The 22454-nt window shown below is 43.1% G+C and overlaps 1 protein-coding gene across 1 annotated transcript in view; it reads right to left on the reverse strand.

The window, feature by feature from the left end:
- Positions 1-7268: 7268 nt before the first annotated feature.
- LOC310789152 (high-affinity choline transporter 1-like) overlaps positions 7269-22454 on the reverse strand; it is a gene marked incomplete at both ends in the record, with an annotated part of 44568 nt that continues 29382 nt past the window's right edge. Inside the window, 3 exons of the mRNA XM_083650741.1 lie at positions 7269-7820; positions 12702-12919; positions 22132-22285. Coding sequence (XP_083506867.1) covers positions 7269-7820; positions 12702-12919; positions 22132-22285 — 924 coding nt within the window. The remainder of the gene's footprint in view (positions 7821-12701; positions 12920-22131; positions 22286-22454) is intronic.

Here is a 22454-nt window from a genome sequence, read left to right on the forward strand (position 1 = left end):
TGAGAACCACTGCCCTACTATATACACCTGTAATACACCTGCTACTGTATACACACCTGTGGGTTTCAAAGTGAACCACTGCCCTACTGTACACACCTGTATACACCTGTACTGTATTCACCTGTGGGTTTCAAAGTGAAAATATCGTGAAGCACGGCAGATCACACATCAAAATGTCATTATTCCTTCAAGGATACAACATCTACAAGCTGAAATGAAAAAAAAATATATACATAACATTTGGCATAGCTTTTACAGGTGTGGGAAACAATTGTCAACTTCCATAATATATGCATGCTTTGAGTGTCGGTAGAAAGCCAAGAACCACATTACCGCTTCTACTTTGCATGTAGTTTGGAGATTTCTGTTTGACCTTTTTGGACACTCGCTCTCGCTGCGACGTGTTCCCTTTTCACTGCCACAGGGTTTGCTCTAAATGAACCTTAACACAATCGTTTAGATGGGTGGTTTTCAGATAATACAGTTTTGTAGGGACAGATGCACACGATTCAACAAGGTTTGCAGATTCTTTTTTCCCACTTGTCAAGAAGATCAATACATTCATAGATTCAACACTAGATTAAATGACTTGTTCACATGGACATTTTTTTTTTTTTGCAGTGCTCTTGTAACAGCATGTGGAGCAGACTAAATCCCAGGAGCAGGACACAAGCGGCTGCATAGGTAGGTACATATAGTATTATAGGACATATTGGATGATAGGTGTTTGGTTGATTGGGAGAATAAGGCCTCATCTCATTCAATGGGAAACTGGGAACGATCCCCACCTTTTTAAATGAAGAATTGTTTTGCGCACACACACCAAAATATATTAAATAAAATGTGTAAACAGATCAAATGTAATTGCATGTTTACAAAAGTTTTTCTGTAGCTATGTTCAGTGAGGAACCTCATAATCGTATTGATAGTGGACGACATGCCTGGCCAATATCTATTTAATATAATGGACAATATTTGCCTATAAATGGATAATATTATATATCTATCTAACCCTAATCTGCACTATGCCTTAATTAACTGGAGTGTTCCTTCATTGGCTTCCAATTGCCGTGAGATTTGATTGATTACCTATAAGGCAGTAAAATAGATTCGAGTAAATAGATTTGCCCCAACCTACATTTTGGAGTAAGTTGTGGAATAAAACTACTACACAGGTCAAACATCACACAGCTACACCCACATTTTCTACCAAACATCAGCTAAAAACACAGATTTCTTTTTTAAACTAGCCTTTCAATGAGATTGAATCTATTTGTATCTTTTATTTGATTGTGCTATAAAAAAAATAAAGTCATTATTGTATTATTAATTACATTGCATCTACACTACTCCATACACTTAAAGGCCGGGTTTTCCGTGGGGAATATGAATATATATTAAATCTCACGCCCCTAAGGTTTTAGAATCCGTTGAAATTTTTGAAATTGGTTGTTTACAGCCTGAGATATCACCAGAAATCCACTCTGTGTGTGGGGGGGGGGGGGGTGGTGGGGGGGGGGGGTGCGGGGACTCGAAATACTACATTTCCCACAATGCACTGGGCTCGCGTGGCCTTCGTTTCCATGCCCACCCCTCAGGCGTTTGGCTGATATCAAACTCCAGTAGGTGGCGGTAATGCACATATATGTTTGCCAACCGCCATAAAACTCAAAGAAGAAGAAGACATGGAGAGAAGACATGGAGAGAAGAAGAAATAAATCGAAAATAAATCGAAAATCAATTGCCTCCAAATTGCACCAAATGTAAACGGTAGTATATATGTCGGGAGATGTCTTCATAAAAAAAAATTCATGCATTTTAAGGCATTTTCGTAGGAGTTACGCGCATCTGATGTTGTAACTATTTTCTGTAAAAATGTGTAAAAACGGGTACATTGCTCAGCGTTGATTTCGTTACTTCAACCCACCTACTACTAGATGTAAAATTTGACGAGCTTTCCAATGCCGCCAGTCCCGTGTCGATTAGTGCTTCCGTTCCCGAGATAATGGTCTCTTTGCAAGGAACTATGGGAAGCTAATATTAGCTACAGCAGGCTAGGCGGTTGACAAGATGGCTGCGTTTTTGTTTTGGTCAAGGCCTCTGAAGGGGCGTGGAGGACCTCTAGAGGCGGGACCATGGCCAACAACAGTTGTAGTTCATAGGTGCACGACTTCCGCAAGGCGGACTTAGGCCAGATGACGCGAAACGCGTCGGCTGGCCCAAAAAATATGTGAGAGATGCTTGATATCTCTGGCAGTGAATATCCAATTTCAAAAATTTCAACGGATTCGAAAACCTTAGGGGCGTGAGATTTAATATATATTCATATTCCCCACGGAAAACCCATCCTTTAACCCACATCTCACTCACTTAAGTGCCTTTTAAACATGTTATCTGGATCATGTCCTGCTAGAGAGAACAGGATATTTTCAGGTTTTGCCTTTCTAAACATGAGGGGTCTTTGTTAAGAAACAACTGGATATGAGCCGTTTTTTCTGCCAGTGGGCGGCGGGGGGGGGGGGGGGGGGGGGGGGGGGGGGGGGCGCGGTAGCATCTATCAAAAACAAGAAATGTGATAGGAAACAGCTTTAGCGAATTTGTAACCAAACAAAAACAAATCAAGTCATATCTGACTTGTTTTAAATTTATTTCTCCCCACAAAAGTTTGATAGCCTATCAGTCAGTCAGCTCCTATCCTCTCCACAGTGTGGATGCACAGTCTGCCTGCCTGACAAATCTGGAGACTTCAAAAAACATGTTTTAACGGAGTCCATTGACAACGAGGGGTGGCAATGTGCCAAAAATGCCTTTGTTAAGCTACATAAAGCCACGCAGTCAAAATAGTGGTCGGACTGTCGTCAATCACTGTGGGTGATTTATTTTATGACATTCAAGTCATATCTGACTAGTTTGAAATGTATTTCTCCCCACAAAACTTTGATAGCCTATCAGTCAGAGTCAGTCAGCTCCTATCCACTCCGCAGTGTGGGCGCACAGTAGCGTCAGGGACGATGAAAATTAATTTGGGGATGGAGCCATACGATAGCCTAAACACGCTCTGCTCGTTATGAACAGCGTTAAAAATGACATGCCACACACACACGCACACTAAACAGACATGCGGGCACTGGCAGAGAGACAAACAGGCAGATAGAGCGGCACGCATTGCGCAAAAAGTGTCAGAATGTCGGCTGCTCTTTGTGATAGTTGTTTCATTTGCTTCAGTCATCCTGCTGCCTCGTATTCTCAGGAGCGCGTTTCTGCTCCACTTTTCACTTTCCTTCCCTGCTGCCTCTCTGCAGTCAAGCCAGCCCTCACCTCGGAAAGCACGGTCATTCTAGCACCCACTTAACAAACCAAGCCGTTTTTGCAGCACTTGAGGAAACCGTGAGTTTGCTCGTTGATATAAGCGATTGCCCGAACGATTCATTAATTAATAAACTACCGAACGTGAAGTGAGTCACGAAGAGCCACACCCGCCCACTCAGACATATGCGGATCATATCGTTCCACTGTTTAACATGACCAGCGCTTGCGTGGAAGCGGATCTTATACCGGTGGTCGAGGTAGATAAGATACGGAGTCTCGGGAGTGCGCGTAGGCCGGCTAATTGTTGTTTAACATGCAGGCCAACCGGCTAGGTGCAGGTTATAATACGGATTCCACTGCATGTTAAGAAGTGGCTTTATTTGCAACCTCACCATGAACTTGGCCGCCGGTCTACAGAACAACAGGCTAAGAGGGCTGGCTGTTGGAAAGCAGGCTTATAATAGAAGACATTATCTAAGCTAGCCTTGGGACGATTGTTCCAGCAGAGTTTTTGGCAGACAGACAAGGCAGGAGTGAGATGGCTTCATACCATGTTGATGTTACCTTGACTTAGATCAGGGGGGTCAAACTCATTCTAGTCCACAGGTCACATGGGACCCAATTTGGTCTCAAGTGGGCCAGACAAACAAAATCAATGCATAATAACCGATAAATAACAACACCTCCACATTTTCCCGTTTCTTTTTGTGTAATGAATTACATTTTAAGAAGACCTTCTTTTCACATAGGGTTATCTCAGCTGCCATAGGCCTATATCACATCAAATCTGTCTGTAACAGCTGCCATAGGCCTATATCACATCAAATCTACTGTCTGTAACAGCTGCCATAGGCCTATCACATCATCCAATCTACTGTCTGTAACTGTGCATTTCCAATTGACGCCGACTGTGGAATTCTTCTCTATAATCAAGGGTAATGAAAATAGTTGATCATTTATAGTGATGATGAATACAGAAAACACAAATAGGCTACCGGCACTTACTACGCTAACTTGCTCCTGGAACCTGGTGCCTCTTAGCCTTCCCAGGTTGCATCAATATAAGGTGTCAAATCCTGAACTAAATCTGCAAATTCTCTAAATGGTTTTTAAAAACCTTCTGGAAAAAAAAATTCTTGCTGAGCAAGCTAGAATAATATGCTGAAATGATTGTGGAAACCTATGTTGGTTCATTATGTCCGGTTCTTTTTCTTCTTGACTGTTCTTGTTCTGTTGTTTATGATGCTACGTGTTATTGTTTTGTCCTGTTTTTACACGACCAGGGAGCATGTTGGAAATAAGTGTTTACACTTTTACATGTGCATCCCTTGGATGTTGTTGTTCTTTATCCAGAATAAAATCAATCAATCAATCAAAATGTGAAAAATGGGTTTGAAGGACGTCTCAGTGCAATTTCCACACTTTGTAAAGTGATCCTGCGGGCCGGATTGGACCCTCTGGCGGCTCGGTTCTGGCCCCCGGGCCGTATGTTTGACACCCCTGAGTTAGATTGACACAGCCATCGGAGGGAGGGGTGCAAACCAGGACATCTGTCACAGCCCCTGCATGCCATAGAGTCCCGTGCTGAATGATCAAACGCAGGCCAGTTATTTTTGTAAAGTAATGTCACGTTTTGTCCTCTACACTGCCTGTCATCTTCAAGCAGTGGAGTATGCGTACCTACAATACTGACCAAGGGCTTGATCCAATTTACATTTACCTTTCATGCGTTTAGCTGATCCAGAGGCTGACTTGAGCACACAGTAGGAGAAGCTATAGGTGGGTGCTATATGTAGCATTTTCAACATCAATATACCATTATGAAATTAATTGTGTGATTCCTTGGTATAACTACCAAGACCATGGTGGAGACGATTGGTCGACTCAATCTCACACCAGTGTGTATTTTTGTAGTCGTAAGGTGGAAGTCCCGGACTTCCTGGATCTTATGGGGAAAAGTCAATGGGGTTTTAGAATGGGGATTGCACTTAATTGCATAAAATAAGGTCTGTGGTTAACAAAAGTTTATGGGAGCGGTAATTTGGGTTCAGCAGGATAATCTTCACAAACGTAAATCACTTTTATGACTTTTGAAATGTAAATGCGTTTTATTTGGGTTTTTTTACGCGATGTTTAGAAAACGCTTCAAAAGGCATAAAAGTGACTTTTTTGAAACTAGATTCACACATTTTTAAACTGGGACAGTTCACACAACTTTAACGCTACATACTTATACATCAAACCCTTCAGCTACTTCTGCTCCCACTCACAATGTCAAAATATAAGCGATAAATTGTATATTTTTTTGAGATATTAATGTTTGTTTGACACTCGTGTTTGACTGTCAGCTTAGGCTAAAAGGTTGACTTACTCAGCAACAGTAACTCGGGGGTCGGATCGGTCAATTGTGCTAATGTCTAAAAATGACTATTGATGCGGACATGCTACAAATAGCACATTTAAATTCCTAGATCACAAACGTTACAAGCAACAAGGACACAAGGAGTGTACGGGAGATAGCCAAAAGCCCCAAGACAACATATTAAGCGCAATATTCCTGACCTTAACGCGATCGAATAACCTGACTCTGCCAGATGGGGGCGCTATTGTTTTCACAACAATACCGCCGCCATCTGGCAGAGTCAGGTTTGCGATCAAATGCATGTGTGAGGAAAAACCTTCTGACGGAAAGAGGTAGGAGGGATTTTCTTTCATTACTTTTTTTTTTAATTAACTGATTATAGTTACACATTTCAGATGACTGTAGTCCCTTTGCCTGCATGGAATAGGTCTTTTCCCAGCCCTGAGTAGAACATAATCTGACCAGTTGGCATTCTCCACATAATAGAGCTCATCGTTGGTTTGTTCAAGTAGCTCTGTCAGTGATTTGTCTGTCTTCGCTCAGCAGTGGTGCCGCACAGCAAGAACAGTCACTTCTGATAGATAAATAATGTACGTATTATTTACCCAAATGTACTTGAGTATCCAAAGTAATGATTTTTTTTTTTTACACTGCAGCCTCCACTAGAATCATAACATGGACCAAAGCAAGGATGGATGTGAAAAACAAAACACATTTTTAAATGATCTCCAAACACCACTGCTACATAAAATGACAGAGAAAACACTTGAGCTTCCAACATGGAGAGAGCACAGCTGTGAAATAGAGCCAAAGTTACGCCCTCTTTCACGTTCGGCATACCAACCAAGGGATTTCATCCGCCATTCATCATCAAAAAAAAAAAAAAACTTAAAAAAAAGATAACTTTTTTAATTATGGTCCGAGTGAAATGTTCTATGGTCGGTCCTGATTCTAAGGTAAAGGTAAAGTCCCACAATGTGTGAAATTTGTTTGACCCATCCCCTGAGGGGAGCGGTGAGCGGCAGCAGCGCCGCGCTCGGCAATCATATGGTGATCTAACCCCCCAATTCCAACCCTTTGATGCTGAGTGCCAAGCAGGGAGGCAAATGGGTCCCATTTTTATAGTGTTTGGTATGACTCGCCGGGGATCGAACTCACGACCTCCCAGTCTCAGGGCGGACACTCAGACCACAAGGCCACTGACCTCAAATAAATATAGTATAGTAAATATAGTATAGTATATATCTCTAAATATAGTTGAATCACTTAGTTTGACCTTAGGAAAACTTATTTTATGAGAATTTAACAAAATGTAGATGGAGGAATGAATGGCGGATGAAATATCTTGGTTTGAATGCTGAACGTGGAAGAAGGGCGTGACTTTGATACTCTTGTTTTTCACATTGCTTTTTTCTTGATAACCTTTTTTGTGTGTATTTATGTTGTACATAAAAGTATACAAAAATAAAAGAAGATACTTAGGAGTATCTCATCATAAATGACATACATTTGTTCTCAAACCAGTCCATACGGATTCCAAAATAAAAATGTATTTGAAATAAGATGTCTTATTTACACAACATTCTTGACTCTTTAGCTAAAATGTTGATTCTAGCATTGGTTCTGACACTTCGTCATTCTCGCTTTGCAGTTTTGGGTTCTCGACCTCGAGGTATGTCTTGGCGACGTTGTCCGTTTGCGGCGCCTGCTGGGCCGTCACGTTAAACACGTCGTATTTCTCCGGAACAAAACCTTTGTTGAAGAGCAGAGAAGCCAGGTAGGAGAACAACAAGATGGAGGCCATGGCAGAGAGCATGCAGATGGTCCTGATGGGAGAGCGCTGGACGTAAACGCCGTCCTCCAGAGTGCATCCCGGGAAGAGGAGGATGGCCGGTATGCCGAGCAGCGCCTCCCCGCACAACACTCTCAGCAGCATGCCCACCGTGCAGCCCATGACGGCGCCGTAGCCGTTGGAGATGCTGAAGAAGAGGACGCACACCAGCTGCGGGAGCATGAGAGTGTAGGTGAGGTCCGAGCGCAGCATCCAGATCATCAGCACGCTGTTGTCCAGGAAGGTGAGAGACGTGCCCGCCAGCCCGAACACCACCACCGACACACGGATTACCCACTGGATCTCTGTCTCCGACGCCTGCGGGGGAGAGAGCGAGAAAGGTGTTTTTCGTGTGGTCAAATTTTTTTATTTTTTCTCAAAAATTGCGATGCAATTTGCAACGTTTTATATCACCTTTTTGCGGTAAAATTGCTGTCAAAAATTGCAAGTTGGGGGGTTGGGGGGACTTGCTTTTTCTTCTTCTAACTGCTACCTAATCGCAACTTTCTCCAAAATTTCAATGGAATTTACAAAGTTTTATGTGATTTTCTGCATTAAAATTGCGGCAACTGACAAAAATTGCAAGTTGAGGAACCTGTTTTGCCGTTCTTGCAGAGAAATCCTGGGAATTTTGAAAAATTGCAAGCCCGTGCAAATATCCTGCGGAGATTTGTGGAATTTGCGTTAAATATTGCGATCGCAAAAACGCAATTTTCTGGAGGGACTGGTTAAGACTAGGGTTGTCAGAAGTATCGATAAGTATCAATACTAAAAATTTGAAACAGACACAATACTCATTTTCGACAGTATGGATACCAGCCGTACTTTATTTGAATGAAAAATCAAACATACTATTGATTTTTCCCTCCCTATCATTGGTGTGTATCTGTTGTGCTTCAACAAGCTAAACGTGTTCTGATAGGCTGATGAATCTGTTGTGTAAAATTGATTTATCAGGCCTAGATTATGGAAAAGCATGCGTCTGTCCGTCCTGTCTTTTGTTTATTTTTATACCTCTTGATATGTTGTCATCCCCCCATCCCCCCTTGGTATCGAGTATCGTTATTTTCCTGGGTATCGGTATCGAAGTCGAAATTCTAGTATCGTGACATCCTGATCGTCATCTGATATGTCATTCTGTGACACGTGTCTGATGTTGTGAATGAGTGGCCCAATCCCAAACCAGCCTCTACCAAGACGGTGGCACGGTGGCTCAGTGGATAGCACTGTCACCTCACAGCAGGAAGGTCGTGGGTTCGAATCTCCACCCTGGTACCTTCTGTGTGGAGTTTGCATGTGGATTCCCAGTCTAAAGATATGCTGTGTTTGTGTAGTATAGCAATGCATATAATTAGGGGTACACCGATCACATTTTTTGCCGCCGATCGCCTATGGGAAATATCTGCCCAACCGATCATCGACCGATCACCGATTACCGATCACCGATCACCGATATATAAACTCCTCAAAAAAAGTTTGGAAACGTTATTTCGGTCAATTATTTCTCCCCTTTAATAATACCAATTGGCATTGTATTTTATATCGTTGGAAAGCCTGATTAGTGATAGGGCTTTTTTTTTTATTAAAATAAAATAAAAATAAATAATAATAATAATATAAAAAAAAATATCGGCAATCAGCCGAAATATCGGCAATCAGCCGATCGCATATTTGAGGTAAAAATCGGCCGATACAGATTGCTTGCCGATCGATCAGTGCACCCCTACATATAATCTAGTAAAATGTGTACTATGTATGTAACCTGTGATGTGTGTAGATATATGATGTACTATACCGTGATGATGCTATGTAAAGCGTGTGTGGTAACATAACGGAACTGAACACACCCTCGCCCTACCTGCCAGTGTTGTAGTAGTCAGGCGTGACTTGGACAGGAGCACTGCTACCTCGGACTTAGGCTGCTTTCTCACTGCGAACGGTCCCGTTCCGCACTCGGGAACGATTGCCCCCCCCACCCCTCTCCCCCGCTGGTCAGCTTTCACATTACAACATTTCTTCCGCGCTCGGAAACGGAACAGAGTGCACTTGCATCATCAGCTATGCCTGGAGTTTATCCTCGCCCGTGTGTTGTCTATGAGGTTCGGAACGGTTGGCTGTCACACTCGCAAGTGTTTCCGTGCTCGGGCACGCCAAAGTGTTCCCCAGACCACCTTTTCAAGTGGATCCTGTCACTGTTCCCCGTTGCGCGCCCGGGCGCGGAACGGAACGGAACGTAACGTTCACACTCGTCAAATGTTCAGAAACTGGGGTCAATTTGGGGACAAGTGTGCTCGGGAACGGTACCGGGGCACCAGTGAGAAAGCACCCTTAGACTCGAGCATCCATGCATTCGGACTGGGAAGTTGTTAATTGATAAAGACTTTTTTTTTGGTACTAGGCCCTACTAATTTGGCATAAGATATTGATGCTATATTAATACTGTGACTTGCAAAGGGCAGACACGTGTGTTCCACCTACATTCACGCTCACGCTCAGTAACTCGAACTCGGACTCAAACACTCGGAACTCGAGCCTCAACACGGACTCGAGATATAGTGACTCGACTACAACACTGCTTGCTACCCACTCCCTCTCCGTTTGTGTGGATTTCGTCATAGTCCCAAGCCGCTCGGCGGGGAGTGTAATATTGTACTATTGTGTGTTGTGCTTTTCTTCGCTGATGGCTTTAGGAAGCAGTAGGGGTGCGTCGATTTTTCTCAAGGTCCTCTCGTTCTCCTGTTTGTGTAGTGAGGAGATTGTATTTTGTTTCATTTTCTTTTGTAAGGAGAGATAGTTTTGTCCTCCCCGGTTCCTTTTCACCTTTGTTGATTTTGGCATCGACTCACCCTGAAGCCTATAGCTTCCTTTTTGTCCTGCGGTGAGTTCAAAGTAAATAGCCTTTTCTGAAATGCAACCTTGTGTCAGCTGCTGAGTTGGGAGCCGGGGGGGGGCGCGCGCGGGGGGGGGGAGGCGTTGAGAACAACGACATTTGAACTCCGAATGACGTCGCCGAGACGCCCTGACAGCACGAGTCATTTGGAGCGAGGTGGTAATCCAAACCCGCCGACGGGGAAACCAGCCCAAACCGCAAGGGTTCATGGGTATAAGAAGACGGATGTTGCCACCCGATAGCCATCAGTTCCTCGTGCTAATGTGAAGCCATGCTTAACTCAATGAATGGGGCGCATGGGCGGAGCTTTGATTTCAAAGGTGGAGGGGACACATCTTGTACAGGCCCAAGGCGCCGACCTCAGGTCGCCGCAGATTTTTATTTTTTATGTTTTTCTCAAATGTTGGCCATTTGAAGCCAGATTTAGAGGACTATCTAATTTTAAATCGACATTAGGATTAGACTGTTATGATGCCATTATTCAGTTTTAACCATCATATCTGCTCCTTTTCTCATTATCATCATCATTCCTGCTGAGTTACAGACAGACACAAGAAATGATTTCCATTGAAAATACAGCTTTGTTGCCTGTAGGCTAAACTAATACATATGCAGGCATATTGGCATTTTAGCACAGTACAGGTGTTGTATATTATACAGCCTTTCCATGCATCTTTATCAAGGGAACCCTTATAATAATAATATGATGATGATAATAATAATCATAATCATAATAATAATAATAATAATATGATGATGATGATGATGTGGACGGTGCATAAATTTGGACCGAGGTCACTCACACAGCATTATTTCATTGACAAGAAGTGAACATCATTAGAGCATGTAGAAGAAGACTGTTTTGATCATAGTCTCTACCTGCAATTTAGACAGTCATGGAATTCTGGACAAAATTATATCTAACAATCAAAAATAGATTGCGGTATGAGAGACAAAATCTCATCAAATCCATGGCTCCAATGTGGACTAAATTAAGAGGTCCTTGATATGAAAAGGGTTGAGAATCACTGGTCTACAGCATTTACTCCACCCACCTGGTACTCAAGGTAGGTTAAAACAAGCACCAAGGAGTATTTGTAGCACTAAGAAGTATTTGCATCTACTATTTGACCACATTCTGTTATTATTATTTTTTTAAACAGTGTATTTATTGGGGTTTCCGTCATCTTTTCCTCTTATTTCTGATTTCTGAAGATCCACCGTTTCGCCTCTGTGGATTTTGAATCTGGTGATGTGAGCTCAGATCTTAGTTGCTGGAGCCCTCTCAATGCAGCATTGGGATGCAGATGGACCGTTCACTATGCGTGGTTGACCCAGTGGCCTAATGGATAAGGCATCAGCCTCCGGAGCTGGGGATTGTGGGTTCGAGTCCCATCTGGGTCATCTTCTTAATTTCTATTGGTTTGTCCTGCACTCTGAAATACTGTATGTACGGTACACAGATATGTCAATATAACAGGCATCTAATCTCACTGTGGACATAGATGGCAACTAGTGCTGTGAACAAATCTTGCACTCTGCTATCAAAGGTCAAAATGACGATATATGATCTGTCAGAGATAATTCACCTTATGTTCAGACCTTACAGTGGGCCAAATTCTTCCGGGTCCTTTTAACACTTCCGGCGGTCACTGCGCAAAATAAGAGAGTTGTTTTTGGAGCGGACAGTGAAGGGGGTAAAATAAAAAACGTAGCCTACTACTTCGAGCCGGTACACAGCAAGCAAGCGAGTATCCACTGTTAGCCAGGTCAGATAACGTTATCGTCGACAATTACGAGCACTTTCTTGTAAAACATACCTGGACTCCAACAAAGAAAGCTTCAGATAGTTGTCTCTCCTCCGAGCGCTCTAGCCACTAACGTCAATAAGACCCGCAGACGTTAACGTAATTCCCTGGAATGCGAGACTTAACGAGCCGGTTACATGGCGTTGCATTCTTAGACATTGCCGTTTGCTTTTATTTGGTATGTTACATACAATTGGCTAAATTATTAGTTAATTCAGAGTTAGATGATATTGGCGCAGCGCAGCCATTTTTTATTTTATTTTATTATTATTTTTAGCCGGAAGTTTTGATTGGGGTTGGTATTGATCAATGACGCAATGATGACTTCACCAGATGCAGAGATTTCTGGCTTTCAAAGCACACCTTCTGGCCCGTACTCTATTTTGGAACGCAAACTCGCCACCCAATAGGATGCCACATCTCAAGCGGCCTACAGTATCCTACTCAAATTAAATGAAGTCAATTGAATATCTTTCTATCCGAGCCTCCGAAACTCCTCACCTGGGGCCTCAGGATGTTCTTGTAGATGTTGGAGGTGAAGATGGAGGCTGCAGACAGCAGGGCGGAGTCAGTCGATGACATCACAGCGGCGGCCACGGCGCCGATACCGATGATGGAGATGTAGAACGGGGTGAGGTGCTGCAGGACGATGGGCAGGACGAGACCGGTCTCCCCACGTTCAAATGGAGATGGAGAACCATAGGAAGTCAGGTTCCAGTCTGAGCAACACAGAGACAGACAGAAAACTAGGTGCAAAGCAAAGAACAGCAGCACACCAGGGCCGTAGAAACAATTTTACTGTAGAAATACTGAGGTCATGAGTCCTAGTCCTGCTAGGGAGCGGTTCGGGGGCCTGGCCCCCCCGAACAAAATTCCCCTTGACGTGTGGCTAAGGTTTGACCTCTTCAGATTAACAAGCCTAAGTCAGGCGGCAAGCTCAGGCTTGGACAGATGAAACCTATGCGGATGGCCACTTGAGTCTGACTCCAAACGGGAATCGTTCTTCCCATGTTTAAATGCCCAACTTTACTTACCAAAAAAAAAGGTTTTGGTCTAGCTAATTTCACCTTTCATAAGAACTGTATGGGGGGGTGACCCGTTTGGACTCAAATAGATGATAGAAAAGTAATGTAATGTAACGAGTCGAAATATCCTGAGGAAATGACCTCAGGGTCCTCAATGGTAGCTACGGCCCTGAAGCACACACACACAAATGGAAAAGAGAGCATAGAATGTGCAGTGGGCATTGGTGACACATGGTGTTTATACTGCAAAAGCTGCAGCAGTATTATCATTGACGTATTTTTTTTTTTTACCATTTTTGGACTAGCTTCTAGTTTCAGATTTATATACACAAGCACAGAAATGATCAGATGTGTGTTGTGGCATGTGTGGGAACGCCCACAAAATGTTGTGGGCTGACTCACCAAAGGACGGTGCTGCAGCTCTTAACTACAGGTTTGGGGATTCTAGAGCAGAACACAAGACGTCTGTTCACATGTGCATTTACTGCGGTGTCCCCGATCGTGTCTGCCTTGGCTGGGCTAGCAGCTAAATTCTAACTTTGTTGAATGGATAGAACGGCGGATTTACCCCACCCTGACCACGCCCCCAGCCAGGCTGAGCCAGCTAACCCAGCGTCTATGACGAGACATCGCCTCAACCTATGCCCCCCGACTGTGGATGGGTCCAAAAGACAGACCAAAAGCCTCTAGCCTGGTTATCATCCAGCTAGACAAACACAATCTGTGGCGATTTTGGACAGGTTATGGATGGTGCACGGTGGCTCAGCGGTTAGCACTGTTGCCTCACAGCAAGTGGGTCGTGGGTTCGAACCCTAGCCTGCCTCTAGCACTATCTGTGTGGAGTTTGCATGTTCTCCCCGTGTCTGTGTGGGTTTTCCTGCTTCAAGCGCTCAACAGAGTCTGTTGAATAGAGGAGAGACGTTGGTGTGGGTGGTGGCTGTTAACTTTACGGTATGTTTCATGCCATGAAACTGTAACTAGCAGCGCCAACTGACACCATGTATGGGTGTGCCATGGCTGACCAATGGTGTAACTTCATCACTCACTCACTCACTAAGCAACATTTGCATTTAGAGGGCTGGCCATGCTGTTGTGGTCCAGCCAAACATCTAAAAGATCTGGGGGGTGCACTGCAGACTCAATAAGAATAGCCATTCTGTCATGTTGTGTCTAACCAGGTTTCAGTTAAAAACATCAAATCAAGTTTATAAGTATTAATTAGGTCATTAAGCAAAAGAGACTTGTTAGTCAGAGACAAGAAAACTTAGCGTTAAGGTTTTTTGTGGCACGCATTGAAGGGGTGGTGGTCTGGCATTTCATTTACAGCCCAATTGAATCTAAACACTGGTCCTGTATGAAAGGATCTACTTCATGTCTTGCTTATTCTGCTGAAGTGAAAACAGGAAGGGGGGGAAGTTACAGGCAGTAACATAAAAGCTCTTGGTGGTGGTTCTGATCTAGCTTGATACGTGAAGCGGCTCCCAGCTTTGATACGGGAGAGTGGGAGCACCAGCTACACTGCAGGGAGCACAAGGCCATCAGTTGTTTTCTTCTTCTCCGGTGTGCTGTGACGCAGTGTGCTTGGCACATCCAGCATGGGTGAAGGTCGAGGGGAGGCAGGGCGGGGGAGGGCGGGGGAGGGCGTCTGGGAGTTGGGGATGGGGGGGGGGGTGGCTTTGGGGTGGTGGAGTTTAACACCAGCATTCATTCATCTTATCTGTAAATCCTAAAAGAGTGGAGGTGGAGGAGAGGGGGATAGTAATAACAGTAATAACACTAATAATAATAATGATAATAATAACAATAATAATAATGATGATGATAATAATAATGATGAATTTTAAATGGACTGCATTTATATAGCGCTTTTATCTAAAGCGCTTTACAATGTGCCTTACATTCACCCATTCACACACTGAAGGCGGCCGACTGCCACGCAGGGTGCTGGCACAGCCATCGGGAGCAATTCGGGGTTCAGTGTCTTGCCCAAGGACACTTCGACATGCGGACTGGAGAAGCCGGGGATCGAACCACCAACCTTCTGATTTGTGGACGACCCGCTCTACCTCCTGTGCCACAGCCGCCCCAAATTTTACTTATATATAGCACACTTTAATATACAACAAAATGTCAAGGTGCTTCACAGAAAGAGTAAAATATACCAGCCAATTTACACGCACAGAAATCATGTGATTATAGGTATAAACCAAAATAAGGGTTAAAAGATTTTTCAGGTGTCCATTCAGGACGTCAGCAGCAGTCTGGTCTTCACACCATGGCCCCTATCGTTGCATCGGCCTAGTTTCTACGCCGAGCGCCTGGCGCAGTGGGCGTGGACCAGCGCACTTGATATCTTGGTCTTGGCGCTACACGCAGCCTAAACGATTACAACCACGCCTTTTAAGCGTAAAATTATGCACCGTCATGCTCATTGGATAAGTGCAATAAACGAATCGCACGCTTGCCTTTTAAGCTCCAATTCCAGTGGTCCAGCAAAACCAGACAAAAGCCAGCGCTCTGCCCCCCCCCCTCCCTTCATCCAGTCTGTCTGTCTCCATATATAGGCTATTATTCCATAGTATTATGCTTCTCAGACCAATCTAACTGCAGTTTAAATACTGCAAGCATGTAAATACGCTACACTATAGCAAGATCAAAGTGAAAAGAATGTTCTAAAGGCATCAGCTAGAAAAATATAGCCTATCCCTATATGATGAGATTAATTTTATATTGGTGAAAGTTTGTCCAGAAATATATCGTTTTCTCTCCCCTGCTGCAGGTAGAATGATGCACATAAATATACCCTACATTATGTAAAGTCATTGCATAAATGTGTTTTTATTGTAAAACTAAATGTGAAGTAGGGCCAAGTTATTGGAGCGGACATCACAGTATAGCACATGACAGTAGAAGCGCGTTCCACAGCGCGTTCCGCTGTCACTTATCTAAATCACGTTAAATCCACAAGAGATATATATAGGCCCAGGAGGACATATATGTTTCACATAGGGTGGTGTATTCATTTCGATGTTTCATTTGGTCCAATATTGAAATGTGTACAATTGCAGGTTGTGTTACCATTACACATTAATTTAGATCGACCTTTTATATCTATTTCGCCTCATTTTGTTGCTATTTAGTAGCGAAATGGAGAAGCACAATGCATGCTGGGACATGCCAGGCAACTTACAACTTATTTTTCCTATATGGGAAGTGTGTTGTGCCTGTCTAAGCGAGGGAGTCAGAGGTTGAGAGAGAAGGGTGACAGAGAAGAGGCAGAAGAGCACTGGCGCACTGAATAGGCCTGGTTTCAGAGAGAGACAGAGAAGGGTGACAGGGGAGAGGCAGAAGAGCGCTCCTTGCAACTGGCGCACTGAATAGGCCTGGTTTTCAAAAGCGCAAAGCACTAAATTTACGCCAGGTGGGAAGATATCAGTACGCCGAGATTTAAGGCCGACACGCCCATTCTGGGACTGCGCCACGCCCATTCGGCCTAAAGCGCATTTGGCAGCGTAAAGCCATATTCTCCCACAGGCCGAAGGCCTGTGGGAGAATAGGGCCCCATATGTATAATTATATACCGTATATAAGATATGGTAATGGTATATATACATAATATGTGATGTAGTTTATGTATATTCTACACATCTGTAATGATATGTAGGTATTTCTGATGTATGCAATACCTTGAAAGGTACAGTATGTATGTATGTAATATCCAAAACTGTACCGTTTGTACAGAATGTATTTTTTACACAGAATGTAAATTTTGTATGTGATTGAAACTATGCAAATTGTTTGATGTCTTGAAACTATGCAAGTTGTTTGACCCCAGGAAGAATAGCTGCAGCTCTGCTGTAGCTAATGGGGATCTTAAATAAAGACAAAGACAAAGACACCTTATTCTAACCCTTCCCCCTAAGCCCCCTCCTTCTTTTTAAGGCTGCTCTTTAGGGCAGGGGTTCCCAACCTTCTTTGGCTTGTGACCCTATTTTGACGTCGCAAAAATCTAGGGACTCCGGCATTCAAATTTCCGGTACACCATCGATAATGTCATCATCAGTGACATCGTCAGTGATGTCACATAGTATGCTTCTTTTTCTCTTTTCTGACTGTAATCTGAGAATTCTGACTTTAATCTCAAAACTCTGACTTTATTCTCAGAATCCTGATTTAAAGTTATAATCTCCAAGATTTTCAGAGGCGAACAAAATTGGAAACTACCCTTCTGTAACACAGCTATGAAAAGCAGGTGCATATCTGTCTGTGGTGTGAAGTTGTGGAATGCTTTGCCGGAAGAACTAAAATCCAGTAAGAATGTGTTGATCTTTAAAAAAAGGTATAAGACATGATGATGGAAAATTACAGTCTAGTTCCTAGGTAACTGAATGATGTAGGGGACAAAAAAAATAATAATAAAAAATAAAAATAATAATAAAATAATAAAATAAAATAAAATAAAAAGTGTATGTATAAGTATATATATATATATAGGTATATGTATATATATATATAATAATAATAATAATAATAATAATAAAACGATGATTATAAAATGTATGAATATGCATGTATGGATTGTGTTTGTTTTGTTATTTGCTACTCACTGGTTTTTGACTGTTGTATTACTTATTTACTTTTTTTGCTTTTTTTTGTTTCTTGTATTAGGATATTTTTCCTTGAAATGAAAATTCATTCATTCATCTAAATCAAAATAAATAAATTAAGAGTCACTCACAATGTTGATTGAGGCTATGGTCCATTGATGGAAGCCTTTGCACAATATAGTGACATAACTGACATTAGTAATGTCACATAATGCAACACTGTTTGGATGTCACCTGCAATTACCACTCATCGCCATAGGTGTCACCCAAGAGAACAAAGCTGAAATCTTAGAGATTATCACTTTAAACTCAGAACAACAACAAAAGTAAAAAATAAATAAAAAATCGCAAGTGACCCTAATCATCTTCAGTAGTATTGGGTCTGGTGTTAAAAAAAAAAAAAAAAAATCAATTCAAATATTTGAATTCCAAGCGACCCCACTTAGGGTCGCGACCCTAAGGTTGGGAACCACTGCTTTAGGGCATTCTGCAACCAACAACATCACTTGTTTTAATGAACATGTATTTTATTGTGAAGTACTCTTGTGTATTATGCATTGTTACAAATGCACTCATGACTTTTATTACTGCCACCTGCCACTCAGTCACAATGGATAATGATTGTGTATTGTTGCGTATTGTTGCGTATGGTGTGTATTGTTGTGTATGGTGTACCGTGTGTATTGTTGTGTATGGTGTGCGTTGTCTTTTTAGGCCAGTGACAAAGACACATTTCTATTTTATGCTAATTTAATGAACAATAAAGTCATCTGAATCTAAAATTAGAGAGAACATTTTCAGAGAGCCAAGTTTAAAGGGAAGCACATGTAAAACAGGACCCGAGGGGAAAGCAGAGCAGGTGAGTCTTAAGAATTGGTTCAAAAACAGCGAGCGAGCCAAACTTTTTTGGCTTGTGACCCTATTTGACGTCACATAGATCTAGGGACCTGAGACGTTTCAAATTCCGGTAGACCATCGATAATATCATCAGTGACATCGTCAGTGATGTCACATGTGCTTCTTTTCCCCCGCAGAATTCTGACTTTAATCTGAGAATTCTGACTTTTCTGACTTTTTTCTCAAAATTCGGACAGTAACTTCGAATTCTGATTTTTATCTCACCCTTCTGACTTTATTCTCAGAATCCTGATTTAAAGTTATAATCTCAAAGATTTTCATATAAAAAAAAAAGAGTCACTCACAATGTTGATTGAGGCTATGTCCATTTGGATGAAGCCTTCGCAGTATATAGTGACATTATGTGACATGACACTGTTTGGATCTTACCTGCAATTACCACCCACCACCATAGGTGTCACCCAAGAGAACAAAACTGAAATCTTAGAGATGATCACTTTAAACTCAAAACTAAAAAATCAAAACTAACAAAAAAAAAAGATAGCAAGTGACCCTAATCATCTTCGGTAATATTAAATTGTGTGTGGTGTAAAAAAATATATATATAAATTTCAGGCGACCCTATTTGAATTCCAGGCGACCCCACTTAGGGTCGCGCCCCTAGGTTTGGGAACCCCTGCCCTAATCGTTCCTGGGAGCTGATTCCACAGGCGAAAAGGGGCTGATCTCTCATGCTTGTCAGCTCGTTGTTTGGGTGAGGGCGACCTGGAGGAACATACAGCTCCGAGCTGAGGCTGGCTCCAGGGATGAGTCTGTCTGGTGCTCTATGGGCTGTTGGGCTGTTGGAGTTGGGACTGAACTGTGTCAAAGTTGAGTGTATCCCGGAGGGGGGCAGACGGGGGATGAAGGGAGTAGAGGAGATTGTCCGTTAGTAGCTTAACTCCGGACCCGTTGAGATGGTGGCCATCTGCTCTGAGAAGGTGTCCACGCCCCCAGAAGAGATTCAAGTTATCAACGAAGTTTGGTGCTTTCATTGCAGGTTGTGGACAGCTATGTTTCCAATCCAAATCATTTGCTTCACTCAGGGCTTTTCAAAGTGTAGGAGAGATAACTGCTCCCTCCCTTCCCCCCATTATTATTGCCATTATTGTTGTATGCTCCACTCAGGCATAACAATGAGTTCCAAAAACATTTGAAACATCTTTATCCCCTCTGAAGGACTTTTAATCGTTTTTTTAACACTAGCGGGATACCTGCGCCGTGCAGTGTGTTGAGTGTAAATGTTGAGTTCTCTGCATGTTCAACCTCTATGGACTGTGTGCTGCAGCCAGGCTGGCCAGCGCAGACAGAAAGTTCCCCAGCCCCATAAATCTCGTAAAATTAGTCGGAAATAGACAAAAACATGCACATATATGTTTTGATGTACATACAAAGAATTGCCGCCATCGGATTTGTGCCCAGCCAGCATGGCCAAGTCTCTGATGTTTCCCCATGATGTCACGCCTCTCCTGAAGTTGTTGACAGCTTCAGTGGAGGCCTCACACTTTTGAAAAGCGCCGACTTAACTCATTCCTCTGTCAGCTGTTGGTAAAATGACCCAATGACAAAGAGTCGAATCTTTAGTTTGCCAAGTCTGTCAAAGTGGAGCAGACTTACTTTTCCATCCAAGCCTTCATCTGTGAGACGATAAGTGATCATTTTAATCCTGTAGAATCAGTAGTTCTGTCTGTCTGTCTGCCTGTCTGTCTGTCTGTCTCTGTCTGTCTGTCTGCCTGTCTGTCTGTCTGCCTCTCTGCCTGCCTGCCTGCCTGTCTGTCTGTCTGTCTGTCTGTCTGTCTGTGTCTGTCTGTCTGTCTGCCTGTCTGCCTCTCTGCCTGCCTGCCTGTCTGTCTGTCTGTCTGTCTGTCTGTCTGTCTGTGTCTGTCTGTATGTCTGCCTGTCTGTCTGTCTGCCTCTCTGCCTGCCTGCATGTCTGTCTGCCTCCCTCCCTGTCTGGCTGCCTGTCTGTCTGTCTGTCTGTCTGTCTGTCTGCCTGCCTGTCTGTCTGTCTGTCTGTCTGCCTGTCTGTCTGTCTGTCTGTCTGTCTGTCTGCCTGTCTGTGTGTGTCTGTCTGCCTGTCTGTCTGTGTCTGTCTGCCTCCCTGTCTGTCTGTCTGTCTGTCTGCCTGTCTGTCTGTCTGTCTGTCTGCCTGTCTGTCTGTCTGTCTGTGTCTGTCTGTCTGTCTGCCTCCCTGTCTGTCTGTCTGTCTGTTAGCAGGATTATGGAAAAACTACTGGGCCAATTTTCACGAAACTTGATGGGAGGGTGTAGCATGGGCCAAGAAAGAACCAGTTCCATTAGGTGCGGATCCGATCCGCCTCACAAAATGTGCATATCACAGCAGACTGGTCTATACTTGGCCTTAAAATGTCTGCACTCCCCCGAGTGCATTCTAGTTTCCTATGGCTTTTGATGAGGGGAGCTTCTAGTATTACAAGTTACACAGTTTTGGACAAAGCTACAGACTCTGTTTGGTTTGGATACAAATCAATACATAGAGGTTATGATTTCACTTCTTCTAATGTCCGTCTTTATGACCATTTTCAAAAGCGCCCTGTCATTAATGAGATAGAACGGATTTAAAACCTGTCATTAATGAGATAGAACGGATCTAAAACCTGTCATTAATGAGATAGAACGGATCTAAAACAGGGTTCTCCTAGTGATTGACAGGTCGCCTGTCCAGTTGTCGGCAGCTCGCTGATTACAAGCCAATACGCCCTTTTCACAGCAACCGTTTTGAGGTGGTAAAGCAGGTGTAACCCATCACATTAATGAGGGCCCTGGCACTGAAACACCTAAATGGAATGGAACCAGCATTAAGGGTACTGGTTACACCTGATTTTATTTCATGTTTTTAACAGTGCGTGAAGAAGGCGTTGTGTAGTGAGTGGTATAAAAAGAAACTGAAATTTGGGTCGCGACTTAATAAAGAGGCAAAGAGACCGCCTATTTCCTGTTTCAGCACTGTACCAGAGATTTTCATCCGCCATTTATTTTCCCATACACATTTTGTAAAATGCGTATAAAAATAGTTTTACGTTTTTCAAACCAAACAGTACAGATATATTTAGAAACAGGAGAGATCGCATAACATTTCACTGGGACCAAAACGTAAAAAAATGCGGGTTTAAAGAAAATATTTTTTCGATGTTGTTTTTTTAAGTTTTGCTCCGAGTGAAATGTTCTATGGTCTCTCCCGATTATAGCGTTAGCTGAACCGTTTGGTTCGACGAAGTACAAATATTTTCTAATCACTTTACGAAACGTCTATGGGAAAATAAATGGCGGATGAAAATCTCTGGCACAGTGCTGAAGCAGGAAGTGACGTTCCACGTTGCCTCTCTATGAACAATGTGGGTCCTGATGCTAGACCAGTTGAGAAGCACTGCTTTACAGCACCTGTTGATGCAGCCACCGCCCCCAGGAGGATGGGAGGGATTCCTAAGGTGGGAACGATGAAAGCAGCGGCAAAGCAGGTGATCTTGGCAGTAGCCGAGGATGAGGCAGACAGGGTCCTCTGGTGGAAGTTCTGAAGACCCAGGTTCCCCAAACCCTTAGAGTGGGGATAGAAAGGCAAGGCAATGAAGGAGATGGAGATATATCAAAGTAGGAGACAAGGAATAGCTGGTGATTAAAGGTGCAGTAAGTGATGTTTTTGTGTTAAAATTGGCCTACAACAGCTCTCTATCCCGTTAGGAATGACTATTATAGTGTCTTATCTA

This window comes from Poromitra crassiceps, assembly GCF_964638095.1.
Source record: "Poromitra crassiceps genome assembly, chromosome: 14".
Taxonomy (NCBI): Eukaryota; Metazoa; Chordata; class Actinopteri; order Beryciformes; family Melamphaidae; genus Poromitra; species Poromitra crassiceps.